This window comes from Zingiber officinale, chromosome 10B (assembly GCF_018446385.1).
Source record: "Zingiber officinale cultivar Zhangliang chromosome 10B, Zo_v1.1, whole genome shotgun sequence".
Lineage (NCBI taxonomy): Eukaryota > Viridiplantae > Streptophyta > Magnoliopsida > Zingiberales > Zingiberaceae > Zingiber > Zingiber officinale.
Window position 1 is genome coordinate 16711306 of NC_056005.1, and position 20334 is coordinate 16731639.

The 20334-nt window shown below is 36.8% G+C and overlaps 2 protein-coding genes across 2 annotated transcripts; one reads left to right on the plus strand and one right to left on the minus strand.

Moving 5' to 3' along the window:
• Window positions 1–210: 210 nt before the first annotated feature.
• Window positions 211–1940, plus strand: LOC122029728 (cx9C motif-containing protein 4, mitochondrial). Its single transcript, XM_042588846.1, has 2 exons — window positions 211–362; window positions 1446–1940. The coding sequence occupies exons 1-2, from the start codon at window positions 259–261 to the stop codon at window positions 1549–1551; spliced, it is 210 nt and encodes a 69-aa protein (XP_042444780.1). The 5' UTR covers window positions 211–258; the 3' UTR covers window positions 1552–1940.
• Window positions 1941–2743: 803 nt separating this feature from the next.
• On the minus strand, window positions 2744–3965 carry LOC122028536 (myb-related protein 308-like). The gene is made up of 3 exons (XM_042587378.1): window positions 3691–3965; window positions 3458–3587; window positions 2744–3369 (listed from the first exon to the last, which is right to left on the minus strand). Exons 1-3 carry the CDS (start codon window positions 3821–3823, stop codon window positions 2925–2927), a joined length of 708 nt encoding a protein of 235 aa, XP_042443312.1. The 5' UTR covers window positions 3824–3965; the 3' UTR covers window positions 2744–2924.
• Between the last annotated feature and the right edge of the window lie 16369 nt (window positions 3966–20334).

The following is a 20334-nucleotide window of genomic DNA, read 5'->3' on the forward strand; positions in this document are numbered from 1 at the left end:
AGTTACGGGATTAAAATCCTGGTCTGTTGTGCCAAAAATTCCTGCGACCCTCAGTCACCTCTCTTGCCCAGCATTAACCGTGATTTACTCCCTCTGGAATCTTGGGGGGGCCAGGCCCAGGGGGTCGCTAGGGTGGCGGTTCCACCTTTGCAGTAACGGGAGAATTTGCCATCGAAAATGGGCTGAAAGTCTACTATTTGGGCCACTTGAATTTCCATCGAGAGTAAGAAGAGAGAGAGAGAGAGGCCGAGAAGGGGGATGGGATGGTGGTGGGGGCGACAGAAGAAGATCGAAGAACCTTGCAAGAAGGAGGCTTGCAACATCCAATCCTGTCTCTCCAAGAACAACTTCGACTCCAAGAGGTGACAGATCGATTTCTTCCTTCCTTCTTCTCTTTAACCCCTTCATCGATCCCATATGAATTAAGTCGAATAGATTTTGGTACCCTCGACGTGCATACGACGGACAACTTGCGGTTTTTTTTTTCCTCCAAAAAGCTCGTTTGATTTTCCTAAATTATGCATCTATTGTTCATTCAAAGACGTGCTGTTGGGTTAGGGCGTGTTTTGTGCTAGTTTTCATTGACAAAATTAGTAGTTGCCAAGTTTATCGGCCGAAGAACTATAAATTAGTTATGCTTTATGGATGATGGGCAAAAATGAATGTATTCTGGTTTTCCATTTGATCACAGAAACTACTAGGTTTATTAGTGTGTAGACTTCTGCTAGATTACTTGTTTGTGTTAATGAGTTTGGATGCAAATTGTAATCTGATAATAAATGTTGAGTGTACCCATGTCTTGTAGAAGCTTACTTTTAAAGCTTTTGGAGACTGGAAACGTAGTGATTCATTTTATAATTCTCATCCCATTGCACTATCTTTTTGTCTATCACATCTTAAGAAAGAAATAAGAATGCAGCTAACAGCATTTGGATTAAGATACCATAATGTTTTCGCTAAATTGCTGATTCGATATGTCCTGTTCCAATTCAAATCTATAGCTTTCTTGTTTTGATGAGTCTCACAGTGATGTATTAGTCACATAATCTGTGGCATATACTTTCATAATAGGGAGTCATGGATCTTACTAACATGTTGCTTATACGTCTTGATCTTGCTTGGCCATGCTCAGTTATTGTCTATTTTCTATTTGGAGAATATTTGTAATCATAATTGAGCAATTTTTGCTTGAATGTTAAAATTGCTGATGTGATGCAATTCGATATTTTTTTTTTACTTATTATCTATGGATTTTTCATTGACAAAGCTTGGGTCTTCTATTTTATTTAACATGCAATTGTACTTTCAACTTCGTTTTAGATTTCCTATATTTACTCGAATGTTTGTGATCGAGTTAAACTTCCGTGTTTGAATATGTGGTTAGATTATATTATAACTATGGTTAGCCAAAGCTAAATGATTTTGACTTGAAAATTTTGTTTCAGGTGTATGAAAGTCATCAGATTGTTGCAAATATGTTGTGAGAACTGCAACTATGATTCGACACATTGTGCTCCACTGTCTGCACTTCTGAAAACAGATCCCAAATAAAGAGAACCAATAGCCACCACCCACTTTGGTGATTATTTGCCAATGTATCCCATGCGGGCAAACTGCTGTTGGTCTTCATTTTTCATTTTGAGCGAGTAAATAGCTTTATCATAACTCTCTCTAGCTTACTTATGGCGATTATTGTCTTTTGTTAGAATCCTGAAATAATGTAACAACAGCAGCATTTTTAGAGAATCAGGCTCTCAGGCATCAGGTTATAAGGAGCTGTCTTATGTGTGCTAAACAGAAAACTTTATTTTAGTATATGCTTTATTTTTCACAAACTTCCTGTAGGGTTATTGCTGCGGACCTTCACTTACCTCATCAACACAGTAATCCAATGTAATTTAAAGATGCGGAATTACTACCTTTCAATACTTTATTATTTATGCATCTTGATCTCTGCTGGCAACAGCGAACATGGATGATTTCGAAATGATCGAGTTCAAAATGAGTAAATTACACCTTTTGCGCAAGGCCATGTTCTTAGTTTTCTTATTAGATCAACCATTGCAAATGAAAAAAATAATAATAATAAAAAGATTCGTTATTAGTGTGATGCCTTGATGGAGATAGCTTGCAACATAATGAATGAAGCCAAAACACCAAGTTGGCGAGTGGAGTTGGCTTTCTAGAATCCAAAACCCCCCACTTTTTGTGGGTGATCCATTGTCTCACGGGATAATTAAAACCTTTAGAAAAGACCATTCCGAGTGGAAGTCTTGCGATAAAGCAAGCTATCAGAGTGGTCAAAACACACAGATAATCCTGAATCCAATGAGATTTGTTTAATTTTGTCGAGTGGCTGTTGAATGGGATGCGATGTCACTGGTTTACCAACCACCAACTACCACAAGCCAATTGCAACCTTTTCCTTTGCCAAAGTCTTGTTATTCTTTTCTTCAAGTGGACCTTCCATCTAGAATCGTTGCAATACCTCAATATTGTCCTATAACTTTTTTTTTTATTTTCCTCGTCTGTAGAGATATTAACTAATGCAATTAAGTTTGTGTTTTTCGAAAACGTTAAAAGAAAAAGAGTCCTTGGTTTGATAGATGAGATATTTTTTGAGTTTTCTTTATAAAATATCCAACATGGAACACGTGAAACTATGGTAGCTCAGCTTAGATGATCAATGAATAGTTTGACAAGAAATTAATGAGTCCTCGGTTGGCTGTGATACACATCTCAATAGCGAATGAAAAAGCTACAAATAATTCCATATTTTCTTAGAAATGACCCAATAAGATCACACACATTTCATACCACCTTAATTTGACATGCATCCTTTTCTCGCTTTGTCATCTAAAGACACATTTAATTAGACTTCAATCACAAGATAATTAAAGGCTTCAAGTCATCTCGTGGTTGCATTATGAGTCCCAAAGTCTCAATACAAGTGGATTACTGTCGTCGGAATTTAGGCAGCTACAGGGCTGGCCACTTTGCCTGAAACTAAGATGGCAACACAAGCAAATGGACCGTTTGTTTGCTTCTAAATTAGCATGTGAATCGGAACACTTTGGGGAGTAGTGAGGCAGGCTTATAGAGAGATTGAGGTCGAGCTCAAGGTTATCTCCTCTTTCGCTACATCCTCCGTCGCTATTGTCTTCACCAAAGTTGGGCTCGGCGATTCCTTTGCTCTGACTTTGGATTGCAACTGCTCGATGGGTTTCCAAGGCCATGGCATGATGGATAGGGCCATGGTTATAAGGATCAACACCTTGGCTAAGGAGCTTCCGTTTGATGTGTGTGTTCCAGTAATTCTTAATCTCGTTGTCTGTTCTTCCTGGTAATCTTCCGGCGATCAAAGACCACCTAAATTAACCAATTGATACAAATTAAACAATCATCATCACCCATGCTAATTAATTTGTCTTCAATTTTTTATCATAAAAATATATACTTATTTCCAAGCAGGCCATGCAGCCTGATAATGAGCTCGTCTTCCTCCTCTGTGAAATTACCACGCTTGAGATTGGGACGAAGGTAGTTTATCCACCTGAGCCTACAACTCTTCCCACAACGAAGCAAACCTATCAAATACATACCACACTTTCTTTTTCTTCAAAAATATATAGGTATACAAATATCGCATGTAAGTATATAGAACGAAATGGAATTGATTAAATAATCAACCTGCAGCTTTGGGGAGTGATCTCCAGCAACCTTCACCATGGGCTTTGATGTAGGAGATGAGCTTTTGGTCTTCTTCTTTGCTCCAAGCTCCCTTGTTGGTGTGAGCCTTTTCACAACATGGAGACCTACCCATGATTCACTCCCATGGACACATCAACTAAATTCAAAAAGGGATTTTTTTTTTTTTTTTGAGAAATAGATTGGAGAACAAAAGTGAAGAAAGGGGAGAAGAAAAAAAGGATGAACTGGAACAAGGAGGAGAGAGAGGTGGGAGAGGATTTATACCAGAGCAAAGGAAGATGAAATGGACGTTGACCTGATTCATTTGTGTTGGTTGACTACTTATTTTATTTGTTTTAGCGACATGAATGACTGAGTGAGCAATTAAGAAGTAGGGGGTTGGATAAGTTAGGTAGGGCTACTTTCTCGTGTGAGATTACTGTTTTTTGTTCTCCTTTTTTATTATTCAATTCATTTGTTTATTAACCCTGTGATTTTGTTTAACTCTTTTATAACTCAATGCTTTTCACTATGTAGCAATGAGACAAAGTGCCAATATGAAAAAAAACACATAGATTGAATATATATATATATATATATATATATATATATATATATATATATATATATATATATATATATAATTCTCTCCACCTGTTAAAGATTCTAGAAGGCCTCACCTTTGTTGTGAGTGTGTGTTGTTGGGAAAGATTAAAAAAAGGGTCACAAGGCATCTATCAAATTGGTGACCTACCCTTCTCCTATCCTCATCCTCTTGTGGTACAAGCTTATCTTTATTTACCAACTACTTTATTCCTATTTGATAGAAGAGATAATGTTTTCCCTTAATAAACGAATCATCTAAAAAAATATTAGTTTGATGACCGTTCACTATAAATATTTTTTAATATATCTATGAAAAATTTTTATAGACTATATATATATATATATAATAGTAATGATATGTATAAGAATAAATCTTAAGAATATACTCATAAATTTATGATCCACCCTTTTATTTTTTATGGGTCCCATCATATTATATGTTTACCCTTAAATATATATAGATATGACAAGATTATTGGAGTAGCATGCCTTTGGACTTAAATTCTAAGTTGTTTTTTCAATATTATTAATGTATTAGTCAAACTGTCTATTCATCCAAATAATTTTAATTAACTATGATTGCCGTTAAAATTAATTGCTAACAAAAGTCTCAAAATTCATGGCGTAATTCTTTTTCTTCTGAATTGTTTGTCTGAAACAAACAAATGGGTGCGGTTATAGAAAAGGAGTGAGATATAGGATGATGTTAACAGTTGGTTGGACGGCTTTGAACTCTATTTTTATACGAGATAAATGTGTGTCACGATATTACCCTGTTTTTCAAGTGCATGCATAATACATTGATATTGTGTGATTAGTTAAACAATATACTCAATGAATTAATCAAAGGACAAGCATCAACCACGTCACTCGATTCAAATATCATTTTCTCCCTAATTAAACTATACTTAATGTTGGTCTAAGGCGTCAAGAACTCAAGATTAAGAGGAGATGGCAAGTTAAATGAAGTAGGTTATGGAGTGTGATGAGCTAAACGGTGATGCATTATGATTAATTACTTAGTGTGATACAAAGTTAGTTATGAATTAAAATAACAGTGGGTATAAAATTATCAACAAACGGCTCAATTTAAGATGACTTAGTTAAATGGATTGATCATCTCTTATTTGCCTCCTCTATATATCTAGAGTGCTAGATAATAACTATTATAAAATAATAAGCTAATTGTTAGATTCAATGTTTGTTTTTTTTTTAAAAAAAGAAAATTACCATGTAATAAATTAAATAAAGGAATTACTCTAGATTTTTAATCCAAGAGCCCAGTTGTTGGAGTGTATACTAAAAGCCTAACTTTTATAAATATTTATTTTTAAAATAAAAGAATCACATTGGTCAATATCTATATTTATTTGTTAAATGTAATTGTTCAATTAATTTATATAGTAGACAACATGGTGTGTGGTGTCACACACAGAAGATCATGTTGACGGTTCTTTATAAATTATAAACAGTTGCTCACGACTAAGATGTAAAGGAACAAACCATCGGAATAGTCGTAGTGTAATTAAGTATTAGTTTATCTTGATTAATAAATTACACTAGTGCACTCTAAGTGTATTGAGTAGGATCATTTATGTAAGTTCTTTTTGTACTGACTTAATAAAAGAACTAAACCTTAGTTATTATAGAAGTGTGTGCTCTTAATCCTAATATAATAATAAACATATATATTTAATATTTGTTTCTTTGACTTATCAAAGGGTGAGATTTAGCTCGATAAATCAATATGTCTGATAAGTTGGAAAATAATATTACTTATAGTGTGTGTTGTTGATTATAGAAGGAATCTGTGTCCTAGTTATCTAGGTTGAAAATGTCCCCAAGATGAGCTCATAAGGATTGTCATGTTAAACCCTGCAGGTGAACTTAATCCAACATGACAATGAAGTTGAGTGGTACTACTCTTGGAGCCAGATATTAATTAAGTGAGTTGTCAGTAACTTACTAATTAGTGGACATTTGTTATCTTAAACACAGGGAGACTAACACACTCATGATAAGAAGGAACCCATAATGTAATTTGGGATTGGTGCGGTAGTGCGATAATAACTCTCTAGTGGAATGAGTTATTATCGATGAACTTGAGTTGTGAATTCGGGGCGAACACGGGATACCCAAGCTCATCGAAAGGCCAAAATCAATTTCTCCTCTAGGTCTCTGTCGTAGCCTCATTAAAGCCTCAAGTTCATCCAAAGAAAGGTCCATCTTGGTGTCCAAGAAGGGGGCCGACCCAATGCTTGGTGACCAAGCAAGGGCCGACCACATCTTCTTTATAGGGGTCGACCCTATTGCTTGGTGACCAAGCATGTAGGGGCCGGCCAAGATTAATTCAAATAGGAGGGGTGTTTTGAAATTTTAAAATCTTCTCTTTGTAGAAAACTATAAGTTTTAAAAGAGAAATTTTAATTTTAAAAACTTTCCTTATTTGAATTAGGCCACATGTTTTAATAGAGAGTTTTAAAAGTTTTGAAACTTTCCTTTTTTAACCATGCTCATGGTTTAAGAAAAAAAGGAAGATAAGTTTTAAAATTTAAATTTTCTATATCATGTTAAAAAAAAGAAATTTTATAAGAGAAATTTTAAATTTTAAAACATGGTTTTAATTTTTTAAAACATTCCTTTTTTAACTTCCACTTTAGGAAATTAGGAGAGAGCTTGTAAAATTTTATAATAGCTTATAAAATTTTATAATAACTTATAAAATTTTATTAAAAATTTATTTTTCCTTTTTTTCTCTTGATGAGGTGGCCGACCACCTTGCTTGGTGCCCAAGCAAGGGCCCGACCATAATTAAAATAAAAAAAATCATCACAAAATTAATGTTGATGATTGATTCAATCAAGAGGAAAGAAAAGGAAAAATAAAAAGGAAAAAGGAAAAACTAGAGGATGATTTTATTTGTTGTTAAAAGTTTTTCCTTATTTATCTTGGGCAAGTAATATAAAAGAAGGGGTGAGGAGGCCTCATGGGACACAACTCTTATTCTCTTACTTGGAGACTCTCTTGGTGTGGTCGGCCCTCTCCCTTCTCTTTTCCCTTTTGCTCTCTTCTCCTTGGTGGTGGTGGTTGCTGGATTTTAGAAGAAGAGGAAGAAGCTTTTGGGCGGTGTTCATCTTGGAGGATCGTCGCCCACACGACGTCCAAGGCGAGGCGAGGAATACGACAGAAGATCTCGAGGTCATTAACTTATAAAGAGAAGGTATAACTAGTAATTTTCTTCCGCATCATACTAGTTATTTTCTTTGTAAGAATTCTAAATACAAGAGACAATTAGATCTAGTTTTTCGAGTTTGTGTTTCTTCTTTTTCGAATTTGTGATTCGATTGTTATTTTTGGTTAACCTAGAGTTATTTAAGGAAATTAAATATTAGCTTTCCTTAAAAAGCTTTGTCTAGGCGGTGGTGGTTGCTCCCATATCCAAGAAGGTCATGTGCCTCGCCATGCAGTTCTGAAAGCCAATTTTGGGAATTAATATTTAATGAAATTAATATCATAGGTGTATTTGAATCAATAGTGTTAAGTTCCGCTTGCGATTCAAATTAAATCTAAACCATTAAGAACAGATAAGTTAAATTTGGAATCAATGATGTTAAGTTCCGTCTGCGATTCCTAATTTAACTTCTAAAGAACACAATAGGTTATTTAAGGAAAGGTTCGACATTTGTACAAAAATTTTTGTACAGTGAAATCGGTACATTTTCCTAGGACTAACCAACACCAGTAAACCTAACAATAAAGATACTTTAAAAGGAAAAAGAGGAAGGAGATATTTATTGTAGGAAGTATAACGACCCAATTTTTCCTATTTCGAGTTTTAAAAGTCCATAAAAATATTTGGAAATACTTTTAAAATATTCTAGAGATTTTAAAGAATTTTTAGAGTATTTTTATGCAATTTTTGGAGGTCGTTTAGTATGTTTTCAAAAATAAAGAAATTTTGACAAAAATCGTTGAAGGCGAGATTCGAACCCAAGACCTCAGGTCGGACTAGCCCAAGCAAAACCGACCCAACCAGCTGAGCTACATGGTTTTGTTAACCTTATATGGAGAGAATTAAGTTTATAGCATAGTTTTGATTAAACCCGAATATAAGAAAGGGAATTAGGTTTTGGATTTTCGGAAAAACCAAAACATTTTCTCTCAAAAATCCCTCTCCTTCTCCCTCGCGACGGCGCCTTCTCTCTCGGTGGAAACGAAGAAGAAGCTGGGTTTTGGGTCTCCGGCGCCGGCGAAGCTTTCTTCCGGCCAGCCCCTACCCGTGGGTGGTCATCCCGATAGAGAAGAGCTCGCGGGCACAAGAAGAAGCCGGAAAATTTGCAAACCCGAGCCCTCCAAAAACCCTAAGAGCCTTCTCCTTCCTCTCCTTCGGTTGTAAGTCCAAGAATCGTCGGTAAGTACTACTCACCTATGGTAGGAGTTGCTCTGAGCTTCGATTTTCTTCCTTGCTCCGAATTTAGGGTTTCCGTTTCCCTTTGTTGCGGATTTTGCTGTGCCGAGTGGATTTATAAGCTAGGGCTTTTATTTCTATGCTTTGTTAATCTAGCCAAATTGCTAAGGTTGGTTTGAGTTGTACAAAGTGCTTGCTAAGACCTGCTGATTTCGGTATGAATTGTAGGTTGTTTCTTCTGTTCGGATTTTCTTCCTATGGTTTCCGGATCATGCTTTACAGAATAGGGTAACTAGGGATTCAGCCTTCTTGTTTCTGTTTCGGATTAAGCTGTGTAGAAAAAAGAAGTTGCCTGCTTAAGTTCGGTTATAACATGCTTAAGGGATTTATTGGCTAGCTGGTTGTGTCCTGTTATAGCATGCATGTCCTGAATTTAGTCCTGTACATGTGCAGATTGATATTTCATTTATATCATTGAAACAAGCGTTATAAGGGTTTTAATTTCAGCAAGTATTAGGGTTTTAATTTCAGCAAGTATTAGTTTTGTTGGTGTTAATTTGCTGGTTATGAATAAGCATGTTCTTAGCAAATGCAGAATTTAGTTTGAGTACCTTTCATTACCGTTTAGTATTTTCTGATGAAGCGTGATTAAAGAGATTAGTTAGCTTCTATGTATGCAGTATTAGAATAGCATGATTAGTAAGCTCAAAGTTGCTTTCTTAGCTCTATTTTACAGCATGTTTAGAAAGTCCAAATTAGCTCTCTTTTGCTCTATTTTATAGCATGATTAGCAAGTTTGAATTAGCTCTCTTTTGCTCTATTTTAGAGCATGATTAGCAAGTTTGAATTAGCTTTCTTTGCTCTATTTTACAGCATGATTAGTAAGTTTGAATTAGCTTTCTTTTGCTCTATTTTATAGCATGATTAGCAAGTTTGAATTAGCTTCCTTTTGCTCTATTTTATAGTATGATTAGTAAGATTAGATTAGCTTTCTTTGCTCTTATCACAGCATGTTTTAAAAGTTCAAACTAGCTCTCTTTTGCTCTATTCTAGAGCATGATTAGTAAGTTCAGATGTGCTTTCTTTTCCTTTGTTTTACATCATGTTTAGAGAGTTCAGATTTGCTTTTCTGTTGCTTTGTTTTATAACATGCTTAGAGAGAGTTTAGATTTGTTTCCCTTGTATTGTTTTTATATAGCATGCTTAGTTAATTGTAATCCTACACTTGTTATTTATATCTAAAGGATTCTAATAAACTCTAATAAAGGATTATGAGAAAACTGAGTAAAAAGAAAGAGACCAAGGTCTAGTTAAAAAGAGATAACAAGTAAACTAAAGTAAGAGGCTAGTACCCGACTTCCAAGGTTGTCGTTAAACAAATCTAGGTGACCAATTCCAAGATCTTGGCCGTGGTAAGACCAAGGTCTTTACCTCATAGGACTAGAGGCTCGCTACCTCAGTCACTATTAGAGAGCGCGCAAAAATAAAGATGGTACTAAGCCTGGACCCAAAGAAAAGAAGAAAGAAAAGAAGAACAAGAAGAAGAAAGTAAAAGAGAAATTAAAAGATTAATTTCTAGTATAAGAAAAGTTAGAAGAACAAGAAGACGAAAGTGAAAGAGAAATTAAAAGATTAATTTCTAGTATAAGAAAAGTAAGAAGAACAAGAAGAAGAAAGTGAAAGAGAAATTAAAAGATTAATTTCTAGTATAAGGATATAAGAAAATGAAACAAGTTTATGCTTAGAATCAATAAAAGTTTAGTTCTTTAATTCTAAGCTTACAGTAGCTGTTTCTTTACTTTCCTGTCAGTTAGTGAGCATGTTTAGTATTCAGTTTTATTTCTGTATACCATGAGTACATGCAGCTTTGCTTTAGCATTTCAATTTCAGTATTATTGTATTTCTTTTATGCACTTCGAGTTTTTGTGAGATAGATTAGTACTTACTAAACGTTTTCACTTATAGTTTTGTTTTCTTTCCTCCTACTGCAGATAAAGGAAAAGCTAAGGTATGAAAGGGAGGCGACAGGATGGTGGTGGTGATGAAGGTTTGTGATGTCTGGAATGTGGAGAGATCTAGAATTAGCTGGCAAAAATTGTCAAGACTCTGCTTTTAGTTTTCTTCTAATGTTATATTAAATTTGGGATTGTAGTTGAGTTTATTTCCGCATATGTAATTAGTCACATCCATTATTTATGGTGTGATGAGTTGTGGTATTGTTTTCTTTATTTTGGATTTATTATACTGCGTGGTTGATTGATATGTGTTCCAGCCGCTTGTGGCTGAGTATATATTGCATGTATTGTTGAATATGGTCACCGGTATAGGGGAGATTCTGTCGAAATTTTTCGGTAGGGTTTCCATGTGATTTTTAATCATACCGGTTAAGTAGAGTTAGTAGTTAAGTAACGGTCATCCTTAGAGAGTAGTAGTAGTAAGAAGGGTGGTAGTTACAGTTGGTATCAGAGCAGTTCTCATTCTCCAGCATCACACACACATCAGCATCATCCTTGCCGTCTTCAAGTAAGAAAGTATTTAAATTCTTTCTTCTATTGCTTTCCTTATTATTAACTGCGGTATATAGTATTTGCTTATATGCGCTCTAGTAAGATAGAAGTTTTTGTTTCCCTTTTCTATATTCATATTTATGTATGATTAGAAGGGTTAGAGAGAGGATACCAAGTCTTTTTCTTTGCATAATTAGTTGTTAAGAAAAAGGATGTCCCCGTACCGTCCGTACTGAGAACCAAGATCAGGAGAACGAAGAGCTTAGATCAACTGAGCCCAATCTCTCTGAAGTTGTTGCCTAACTCCAGAGACAAGTAGCAGAACAGTAGCAAGTGATTGTCAATCTAATGGCCAATCAGAAGCCAGCTCCTTCCCCTCCTCCAGCTATCACTGCAGAGGCTCCAGTGGTAATTGAGACTCCACCAGCTACCCAGGGAGCTGTAACAGCACCCCAGAGACCAGAAGCTTATCTTATACAGTGGCTGAAGCTGAAACCAGAGAGCTTCTCAGGCACGACTGAGCCCTGGGATGCCCAGGCTTGGTTTAAAACATTAGAGAGCACTATGGAGCTTCTTGACTGGCCAGAAGTCGAGAAGGTCAAGTGCGCCTCTTTCTGCCTGTCTAGAGGTGCTCGTATGTAGTGGGAGAGGATAAAGACCAAGAGAGCAGCCGATCAGATGAGCTGAGCAGATTTTCAGTTAGAGTTCTATGAAGAGTTCTATCACCAACAAGCACTATGAGGAGTTTATAGAGTTCAAGCCAACCAAGATAGAAGACAAGACAGTAGGGAGCTCGGAGCCCCAGTCAAGTAAGTGCAGAAGAACAAAAAGAAGGTAAGAAAGAGGGGGGTTCGGGTGGTCTGTGAATATCCCGAGGCATTCCCAACAGATCTACCTGGACTACCTCCCAATAAATGAGTGGATTTGAGATTGAATTGGTTCCTGGAACCGGTCCAATTTCAAAAGCTCTGTATCGCATGTCTCCAGCAGAGCTGAAGGAGTTACAAGAACAACTACAGGAGTTACTTGACAAAGGCTTCATTCGCTCTAGTCATTCACCCCGGGAGCTCCAGAGTTGTTTGTTAAGAAGAAAGACGGATCCGTGCTAATGTGCATAGATTTCAGAACGCTGAGCAAAGTAGCAGTTAAGGACAAGTACCCCCTTTCTAGGATCGATGACTTATTTGATCAGTTAAGAGGAGCAACAGTGTTCTCAAAGATAGACCTGCGCTCTGGGTACCATCAGCTGAAGGTGAAAGAAAGAGATATACCCAGAACGACGTTCAAGACCAGATATGGACACTACGAGTTTGTGGTCATGCCTTTTGGAGTGACTAATGCACCTGCGGTCTTCATGGACTTAATGAACAGAGTGTTCAGAGAATATCTTGACAAATTTATCATTGTATTCATCGACGACATTCTGGTCTATTCAAGGACCCCAGAGGAGCATGACACGCACTTGAGAATGGTACTGCAGACCCTTCAGCAAAAGCAGCTTTATGCTAAATTTTCAAAGTGCGAGTTCTGGTTAAATCAGGTGGCGTTTTTAGGTCACATTATTTCTAAAGAAGGTATTCAAGTGGATCCAGCCAAAGTGGAAGCGGTCAACAACTGGAGTAGACCCAAGAACGTCAGAGAGATCAGAAGCTTCCTTGGTTTAGCTGGGTACTACAGGAAGTTCGTGGAGGACTTTTCCAGGAAAGCCTCTCCACTAACAACCCTCACCAGAAAGAACAAGAGATTCGAATGGTCAGATAAATGTGAGCAGAGTTTCCAAGAGCTAAAGAAGAGATTGATCAGTGCTCCCATTCTGACTGTTCCACAGAGCGACAAGAGTTTCGACATCTACAGTGATGCTTCCAAGATGGGCTTAGGAGCTGTACTCATGCAAGAAGGAAAAATCATAGCTTATGCTTCCAGACAACTCAAAGATTAGGAGAAGAACTACCCTACTCATGATCTTGAGCTGGCAGCTGTGGTTTTTGCACTTAAACTCTGGCGACATTATTTGTATGGAGTTCAGTGTAGAATCTTCACAGATCATCAGAATCTTAAGTACTTCTTCACTCAGAAGGACTTAAACATGAGACAGCGCAGGTGACTGGAGTTGGTCAAAGATTACGACTGTGAAATCCTCTACCACCCAGGCCAGCTAACAAAGTGGCAGATGCACTCAGCAGGAAATCCCGTGCATCCCTGATGTCTTGGTCATCATTAGCCCTGCCACTGCAGAAGGAGTTGTCGGATTTTGGACTTGAAATTATTGAAGGGAAACTCTCTGCATTGACCTTAGAGTCCACATTCCTTGAGGAGATACAGAGAAAGCAAAGTGAAGATCCAGACATCCAGAAAATCAAGCAAGGGTTACAGAAAGAAGACAAATCAGAGTTTCGAGTAACAGATAGCGGGATTCTTTATCAGGGGAGTCACATTTGCGTGCCCAATGATGAAGAACTGAGGAAGAAGATCTTAGAAGAAGCTCACAACACACCATACTCCATACATCCTGGTTCTTCCAAGATGTACCAAGATGTGAAACAGAGGTTCTGGTGATCAGGACTCAAGAGAGACGTTGCTAAATATGTCAGTACCTGTTTGACATGTCAGAGAGTCAAAGCAGAGCGCCAGAGACCAGGAGGAGTTCTTCAGCCTCTCCCAATACCAGAATGGAAATGAGAAGATATATCCATGGACTTCATAACAGGTCTTCCAAGAACCACCAATGGATATGACGCAATATGGGTAATAGTAGACCGATTGACCAAGTCTGCTCACTTCCTAGCCATCAAGGTGTCCCACTCTATAGAGCAGTTAGCCCAGCTATATGTTAAAGAGGTAGTCAGACTTCATGGAGTTCCTAAATCTATCATTGCTGATAGAGATGGGCGCTTCACCTCACACTTTTGGGAGTGCGTTCAGAATGCACTAGGCACTAAACTCAAGTTCAGCACAGCTTTCCATCCACAGACTGATGGACAGACAGAGCGAGTGAATCAGATTTTAGAAGATATGCTCAGAGCTTATGCGTTGAATTTCAAAGGAAGTTGGTGCAAGTATTTGTGCTTAGCTGAATTCGCCTACAACAATAGCTATCAGGCCACCATCAAGATGACACCTTATGAGGCACTATATGGCAGGAAATGCAGATCACCCATATGCTGGCAAGAAGCAGGAGAGAGAAAAGAGATGGAAGTAGAGCTGGGCATTCAGTCAGAGCTGATAGACGAGACCACTCAGGTGATCCAGAAAATCAAACAGAGAATTGAGACTACCAGAGCAGACAGAAGAGTTATGCGGACACACGTCGTAGGCCATTGGAATCCCAAGTAGGAGATTCAGTTTTCCTCAAGGTCGCTCCTTTGAAGGGAGTGATGAGATTTGGCAAGAAGGGTAAATTAAGTCCTCGCTATGTAGGACCTTACCTGATCATAGAGAAGATTGGGAAAGTAGCTTACAGGCTAGACTTACCACAAGACATGCCAGCAATACATAATGTATTTCATGTCTCCATACTAAAGAAGTGTCTCCATGACCCGAGCCAAGTGATTCAGCCTCAGTCAGTGCAGATCCAAGAGGATCTTAGTTATGAGAGCAGACCTACACAGATAGTGGACAGAGTAGTTAAGAGACTAAGAAATAAAGAAGTACCACTAGTGAAGGTCATCTGGCAGAACCAGAAGCACGAGGAAGTCACTTGGGAGCGGGAGGACAGTATGAGACAGAAGTATCCAGAACTATTCTAAGTTCGAGGACAAACTTTTTATAAGGTATGGGGGATTATAACGACCCATTTTCCCTATTTCGAGTTTTAAAAGTCCATAAAAATATTTGGAAATAATTTTAAAATATTCTAGAGATTTTTAGGAATTTTTAGAGTATTTTTATGTAATTTTTGGAGGTCGTTTAGTATGTTTTCAAAAATAAAGAAATTTTGACAAAAATTGTTGAAGGCGAGGTTCGAACCCACGACCTCGGGTCGGACTGGCCCAAGCAAAACCAGCCCAACCAGCTGAGCTACATGGTTTTGTTAACTTTATATGGAGAGAATTAAGTTTATAGCATAGTTTTGATTAAACCCGAATATAAGAAAGGGAATTAGGTTTTGGATTTTCGGAAAAACCAAAACATTTTCTCTCAAAAATCCCTCTCCTTCTCCCTCGCGACGGCGCCTTCTCTCTCGGCGGAAACGAAGAAGAAGCTGGGTTTTGGGTCTCCGGCGCCGGTGAAGCTTTCTTCCGGCCAGCCCTCACCCGTGGGTGGTCATCCCGATAGAGAAGAGCTCGCGGGCACAAGAAGAAGCCGGAAAATTTGCAAACCCGAGCCCTCCGAAAACCCTAAGAGCCTTCTCCTTCCTCTCCTTCGGTTGTAAGTCCAAGAATCGTCGCTAAGTACTACTCACCTGTGGTAGGAGTTGCTCCGAGCTTCGATTTTCTTCCTTGCTCTGAATTTAGGGTTTCTGTTTCCCTTTGTTGCGGATTTTACTGTGCCGAGTGGATTTATAAGCTAGGGCTTTTATTTCTATGCTCTGTTAATCTAGCCGAATTGCTAAGGTTGGTTTGAGTTGTACAGAGTGCTTGCTAAGACCTGTTGATTTCGGTATGAATTGTAGGTTGTTTATTCTGTTCGGATTTTCTTCCTATGGTTTCCGGATCATGCTTTACAGAATAGGGTAGCTAGGGATTCAACCTTCTTGTTTCTGTTTCGGATTAAGCTGTGTAGAAAAAAGAAGTTGCCTGCTTAAGTTCGGTTATAACATGCTTAAGGGATTTATTGGCTAGCTGGTTGTGTCCTGTTATAGCATGCATGTCCTGAATTTAGTTCTGTACATGTGCAGATTGATATTTCGTTTATATCATTGAAACAAGCATTATAAGGGTTTTAATTTCAGCAAGTATTAGGGTTTTAATTTCAGCAAGTATTAGTTTTGTTGGTGTTAATTTGCTGGTTATGAATAAGCATGTTCTTAGCAAATGCAGAATTTAGTTTGAGTACCTTTCATTACCGTTTAGTATTTTCTGATGAAGCGTGATTAAAGAGATTAGTTAGCTTCTATGTATGCAGTATTAGAATAGCATGATTAGTAAGCTCAAAGTTGCTTTCTTAGCTCTATTTTACAGCATGTTTAGAAAGTCCAAATTAGCTCTCTTTTGCTCTATTTTATAGCATGATTAGCAAGTTTGAATTAGCTCTCTTTTGCTCTATTTTAGAGCATGATTAGCAAGTTTGAATTAGCTTTCTTTGCTCTATTTTACAGCATGATTAGCAAGTTTGAATTAGCTTTCTTTTGCTCTATTTTATAGCATGATTAGCAAGTTTGAATTAGCTTCCTTTTACTCTATTTTATAGTATGATTAGTAAGATTGGATTAGCTTTCTTTGCTCTTATCACAGCATGTTTTAAAAGTTCAAACTAGCTCTCTTTTGCTCTATTCTAGAGCATGATTAGTAAGTTCAGATGTGCTTTCTTTTCCTTTGTTTTACAGCATGTTTAGAGAGTTCAGATTTGCTTTTCTGTTGCTTTGTTTTATAACATGCTTAGAGAGAGTTTAGATTTGTTTCTCTTGTATTGTTTTTATATAGCATGCTTAGTTAATTATAATCCTACACTTGTTAGGTATATCTAAAGGATTCAATAAACTCTAATAAAGGATTATGAGAAAACTCAGTAAAAAGAAAGAGACCAATGTCTAGTTAAAAAGAGATAACAAGTAAACTAAAGTATGAGGCTAGTACCCGACTTCCAAGGTTATCGTTAAACAAATCCAGGTGACCAATTCCAAGGTCTTGGCCCTGGTAAGACCAAGGTCTTTACCTCATAGGACTAGAGGCTCGCTACCTCAGTCACTATTAGAGAGCGCGCAAAAATAAAGACGGTACTAAGCCTGGGCCCAAAGAAAAGAAGAAAGAAAAGAAGAACAAGAAGAAGAAAGTAAAAGAGAAATTAAAAGATTAATTTCTAGTATAAGAAAAGTAAGAAGAACAAGAAGAAGAAAGTGAAAGAGAAATTAAAAGATTAATTTCTAGTATAAGGATATAAGAAAATGAAACAAGTTTATGCTTAGAATCAATAAAAGTTTAGTTCTTTAATTCTAAGCTTACAGTAGTTGTTTCATTACTTTCCTGTCAGTTAGTGAGCATGTTTAGTATTCAGTTTTATTTCTATATACCATGAGTACATGCAGCTTTGCTTTAGCATTTCAGTTTCAGTATTATTGCATTTCTTTTATGCACTTCGAGTTTTTGCGAGATAGATTAGTACTTGCTAAGCGTTTTCGCTTATAGTTTTGTTTTCTTTCCTCCTACTGTAGATAAAGGAAAAACTAAGGTATGAAAGGGAGGCGACAGGATGGTGGTGGTGATGAAGGTGTGTGATGTCTGGACTGTGGAGAGATTCAGAATTAGCTGGCAAAAATTGTCAAGGCTCTGCTTTTAGTTTTCTTCTAATGCTATATTAAATTTGGGATTGTAGTTGAGTTTATTTCCGCATATGTAATTAGTCACTTCCATTATTTATGGTGTGATGAGTTGTGGTATTGTTTTCTTTATTTTGGATTTATTATACTGCGTGGTTGATTGATATGTGTTCCAGCCGCTTGTGGCTGAGTATATATTGCATGTATTGTTGAATATGGTCACCGGTAAAGGGGAGATTCTGTCGAAATTTTTCGGTAGGGTTTCCATGTGATTTTTAATCAAATCGGTTAAGTAGAGTTAGTAGTTAAGTAACGATCATCCTTAGAGTGTAGTAGTAGTAAGAAGGGTGGTCGTTACAGGAAGGGAGGGTCATCCACTAAACCAAGTTAAAGATAGATACTTAATACAATGTTGATCAAACTTGATTATTAAAAAAACTTGCTCATCTAAACTTTATCCAATAATTGAACACTGTTATTTTAAACACTATTATTATAATAAATAAATAAATGAAAGATGACCCAGGTTATAATGTTCTCAGACATCTAAGTATTAAATCTCAGTTGTGGAAATCAATCGGTCACCTCTAGAATTAGTTAACGTAAGAAAAATTACCGTAAAGGTTAAGGCAGCCACATCAATATTTCGGCTCTCTTTATGTATCAGTGTGTGCCAAACAAGTTTAGATAGGACGATAAATGAATTGAATGTTCATGAATAAATTTGGTGTTCAACTTAATAAGAATTTGTTTATATTTGTTCAATATATATAAGATCAATTAAATGAACAAGCTTGAACAACTCATTTAATTAAACGAACAAGCTTGAACATATTTGTGTTCAGTTCGTTAATGTTCATGAACAACATTCGTGAATAATGTTCATAAACAATATTCATGAACAATGTTCGTAAATAACGTTTGTGAACAATGTTTGTGAACAATGTTTGTGGATAATATTTGTTAACAATATTTGTGGATAATATTTATGAACAATATTCGTGAACAACGTTTATGAATAATGTTCGTAAACCATATTTATCAATAAAACTCTTATCAACTTATTAAATAAATAAGGAAAATTTTAAAATGAACAAATAAATTTATATTATATATCAAGTTTAATAACTAATCAAACAAACTTAAAATGTGAAAATTTCAAACAATAAAACAAATTTGAATTTAAGGTTTGATAATATCTAAATGAATCAAGTTTAAACCAAACTCAAACTCATAAAAAAGAAACCAAACCAAGTTTGAACAATTAATTTAACGACTTGGTTCATTTTAGATTTGACTCGGTTTGTTTGATTATCTTATTAAATAAACTTGAACACCATAAAATTTAGCTAGACATGACTCGACTTATTTACAACTCTAGGTTTAGGGTCTCTTTGAAATGCATTCTAGATTTCTTGTCGTGCAATGGAGTATTTTGATGTTCGAGCACATTCCATTCTTCGGGAATGAAAAGCATGCAATGGTTATTCGGTGCAGGTTCAATGTCAAGAAACATTAATAACACATCTCCATAGCATAATGCTATTTAAGAAGCAGATGGAGTATAAAAAACTGAAAGTTTGTTGCTTGAACAAAAACAAAAAAAACCTCAGCTAGCACATATTTCTACATGATAAGAAAGCAGAATTGCAAGAAAAAAAATGTCACCTTAAGCTAAAATCTCAATTCACTAGACCAGATTTCTAATATCTAAACAATGACAAAGGTTTCAATGAGCAAATGTTACATCAAGTGTCAACAGTCTCATAGAATAATTGTGAGAGGCATCTCAAAATTATCTGCTTGATAAACAACAATTCAGCAAATTCTTTTACAAGAACAAACTGTTAGGATCTTAGATGGCTAGAGGGAGGTGAATAGCCTCTTAAAAAAAACTTAAACACAAATTTCTAGAAAAAAACTTGTTAGCACAGCGGAATTAAGTAACTAAAACAAAAGGAAACAAGCACACTAACACACTAACACACGGATTTACGAGGTTCGGGGATAACTTGCCCCTACTCCTCGGCGTGTCCGTAAGGTGGACGACCCCTTGATCTTCGGTAGATCGCACCCCGGATAAATTCCGGCTAAAGATCCTCCTTCTCGGTGGAGTAACCTCTCCACAAAGTCTCAAGAAATATATATGTTAAAGCACAAGACTTACAGAGCTCGGTGGCAAAGAAAAATGAGCTAACACTTACAACCACGCGAGGATCAGTGAAAATAGAGAACTCCCAGATCGCAGTATCACACCCGAGAGCTCAAGAACTTAGCACACAGAACTTTCTTTTCACTTTTTTCTTGCTTGTTATTCTTTCCTCTCGCTTTTTACTGCTTCTTAAGCCTCTGTTCTCTGCTGTCACGGATCGTGGTCAATCTGCACAGAATCGTCGCTGCAGCCAATCCCTCTTCCTCCTTACTGGTTCTCTGAACTCACACCAATGAAATCACAGTCTTCACTGGTGTCTTCTGAGCTCGAACCAATCACCAGAAGTCAAGCGGATCGCAGCCAGATCACACCAGTAGTCGTTGATGCCTCAAATGCACCATGCGCAGCGAATCACAGCAGAAAGGCCATTTGTCGTATTCCTCTTATGGACTTAATTTGAAATTAGGCTTGGAATGATACCTGTGATCCTGCAAACTCAAAAGCTAACAGCACAGAGGGTTATAAGAATCAGGCAGTTCAAATGCAGTGGAGGAAT